At 54.9% G+C, this 3,009-nt stretch overlaps 1 protein-coding gene across 1 annotated transcript in view; it reads left to right on the top strand.

Annotated features, from left to right (window-relative positions):
* Positions 1 to 3,009, top strand: part of LOC104157825 (secreted frizzled-related protein 1) — a gene marked incomplete at its 5' end in the record, with an annotated part of 17,213 nt that overhangs the window by 290 nt on the left and 13,914 nt on the right. The window contains one exon of the mRNA XM_009695308.1: positions 1 to 186. This exon is cut by the window's left edge and continues 11 nt beyond it. Coding sequence (XP_009693610.1) covers positions 1 to 186 — 186 coding nt within the window. The remainder of the gene's footprint in view (positions 187 to 3,009) is intronic.

Genomic DNA, 3,009 nt, shown 5'->3' with positions numbered 1-3,009 from the left:
TCTGTCTGGATCGGCCCGTCTACCCATGCCGCTGGCTCTGCGAGGCCGTGCGTGACTCCTGCGAGCCCGTCATGCAGTTCTTTGGCTTCTTCTGGCCTGAGATGCTCAAATGTGACCAGTTTCCCCAGGACGATGTCTGCATTGCCATGACGGCTCCCAATGCTACCGAGGTCTCCAGGCCCAAAGGTAAGGCATGACCAGTGCTACAGCCCTGCTCCGAGTGCTTTTCTCTGAGCATTAGCCCAGGAGGAGCCACGTGGGACTGGAGGGGGTCTTGTAGCAGGAGGAGGCTCACCTGAACTATCCTTCTTGGCAGCAGTCCTCCTCCAGCCTCTGAGCACTCTGCGAGTGCTCCTGTCCCAAGGACGGCAGGATGCCCTGCCAGCTCCTCGCTTCTATCCCGGAGCCGAGCCCGGGGGCAGATGGTACCAGGGCATGGCGGGGGCGTGGTACCGCGGCATGGCGGGTGCGTGGCTGCCCTGATCCCCATGCAGGCATTGGGGCTGGGCTCCAGCCCCTGAGGGACCAGGGCTCTGATCCTCCATCCTTCAGGTGCTGCACCGCCCTGGCAGCTGTTTCTCTCCCAAGCCCGACTCTTGCACCGCTGTTCTTGGCAGCAATAGGATGCACGATCTCCTACGGCTCCCTGACCAGAATAAATAGTGACAGTAATCATGGCAGGGTTCCCCCCCTTCCTAAACAGTCCTGGAGTCAGAGGCTGGGCAGCTGGTGGCTGTCTCTACAGTGGAGATCCAGCCCTGCCCTCTCAGGTGGGCTCTGTGCTGGCAAGGGGGCAAGAGATTTATCAAGAAACAACTGGGGAAAGTGAACGTGGTTCTTATTTGGTTTCCATGACGTGTGGCAGGTCTGTGTGGTGCCAGACCGGCTTGTTTGTGCGAGTTGCAATGAAGCCTGGCTTGTTGCTGGAAACTTTAAAAAATAAATAAATATCCTGATGTTGCTTCAGCATTCTGCAATGCAGCGCATTGAAAGGCTGGCAGGAGGGCTATTTGTAGAGGGAGAAGGCAGAGGGCTATAAAAGAGTGCAGTGCTTTCCTGTGTCCGGAGCTTCACTGAAAGGGATAAGCACTCCTGATTTCATGGGGGGGAGGATAGTGTAGGCACTCAGGAGGAGCCGCGCATGGGGCTGAGCGATTGCCGTGGCTTCTGCGCTGTGTCCGGAGCTCATCTGGAGCGAAGTTCGCCCTTTTGCCTTTACAGACAAAGGCTTTACATTGTGCTCGGCTGGGAGCCCTTGCCCAGCCTGCCAGGGTCTGTGTGGTGTTATCCCGCTCATCCCAGTGGGACTTGTTCTTCAGGGAGCCCTTCAGTTATGGGGCAGGAAGGGAGTGCACCCTGGAGCAGAGAGGTGACACCCCAGGGGTGTCCCCCGGAGCCCGTGCGGGGACATGGAAGGGAAGCGGAGAGCGATGGCTTGAGCGGGATGGGGCAGTCAGGGAGGGACACCTGGGCTCGACACCCACCGGAGCTGTACAAGGAACCTCTGTCGTGTCCCGGCAGTGGCATCCAGAAGCAGATGGGGTGTGAAGCGTGTGCCTGTGGCAGGGGATCAGGTTTGGCTGCTCTTGGGCTCTCCCCACGCGGTGCGGATGGCGACGCAGCCACGCTGCGTTCCTCGCCGTGGCTTGCGCTTACTGATGTGATTGCTGGAGGAAAGTCTTTGTTTTCCAGGAAGGCTCTCAAATCATCTCTCCTGTGTGAACCTAGACCCTTGGTCAAGACCACAGTCGCGTCCTGTCTTGTGGGTACAAAGGTCGTTTTTATTCCCCAGGGACTTGCAGCCAAGTGTGCTCCTGGGGTAGCTGGGTCTGAGCTGCTTGCTGCAGAGCTGCTCCTTCCAAAGTCTGAAAAGGAGTTTGAGCTGTTTGCAGGTCATTCATTTTAGAGGCATTAATGACCCAAGACCTGGGAACAGCCTTCTAGATGTGCAGCATCTGCTAAGTTTTCCCTTGTGCAGTTTAACAACTAACTTTCTGATGGCCTTTCAGACCTCTCTTGACAGCAGCATTGGGGTGGAACATTCCGGCTTTCTTTTGGTGCTGCTAACGTGCCCATCAGCACAGTATTTGGGCACGGCATCGCTGAAGTAAGTGACTTTATTATACGGTATTACATCAGCTCAGGTTTGAGTCCTTTGTGAATATATTGCCGCTCCTGTTTGCGGTGCAGAGAGACCTCATTCTGCACAAGCTTTAGGGTGCATGGACTTGTTCTCTGAGTGAACTGTAAATCAGAGCTGGATGAGTGTTGCAAGGAAGCGTTGCCGCCACTCAGATAAGCCGCTGTCTGCTAAATGGCTTCGCAAAACTTATGTCCCATGCATTTTTAAATGAGCAATTTGTTAGCAAGGATCTTTACAGAAAGTAAGTCTTTAAAAATTGTTATGCAAAGGTGAACTCTCTTCAATACTCAGTGGAAAACTATAAGCAGCCATCTTCACATCCCCTGCCTGCTTGAAAGTATTTCAAGAGGAAACTCTTGCACATGGTGTAGCTGAGCCCCAGCAGCTCCAGAAGTGTCAGGCTGAGCTCCCTGAGCCCATTGCACCGACTGCGGCACTCTCCTGTGAGGGGAAAATGCTGGAAAATACTTCTTCAAGGTGAGAAGGCCAGGCTGCCCGGTAATCTACTGGGCTGGACCTGCTGTCCTTAGGTGTGCCAGCTTTCATGGCGTTAACGCTGGTTTGCGGCAGAGAGATCTGGCGTGTGTTCTCCTACAAATGACCTTCAGTTGATGGAGCTCCGTCTGCCGCATACGCCATGTGCCGGGACGCTCTTGCCCCAAACAGCTTAGGGTGAACAGAGCAAACTTAAAGTTAATTGTGATCAGTGCTGTAATGTAAACCAACACAGCCAGGTCTCCTGTTCCAATACCCCGCAGAAGATCCGCTAGTGACCTGTGGTGATGGCAGGAGCCAGGCTCAGCGAGGGACCCAGTGCTTTGTGTGCTGGCACTGCCACTTCGTGCAGACGAGAGGTGCCTCCAGGC

This window comes from Cariama cristata, unplaced genomic scaffold (genome assembly GCF_000690535.1).
Source record: "Cariama cristata isolate BGI_N322 unplaced genomic scaffold, ASM69053v1 scaffold25332, whole genome shotgun sequence".
Lineage (NCBI taxonomy): Eukaryota > Metazoa > Chordata > Aves > Cariamiformes > Cariamidae > Cariama > Cariama cristata.
This window is presented reverse-complemented; position numbering and strand designations above follow the sequence as displayed.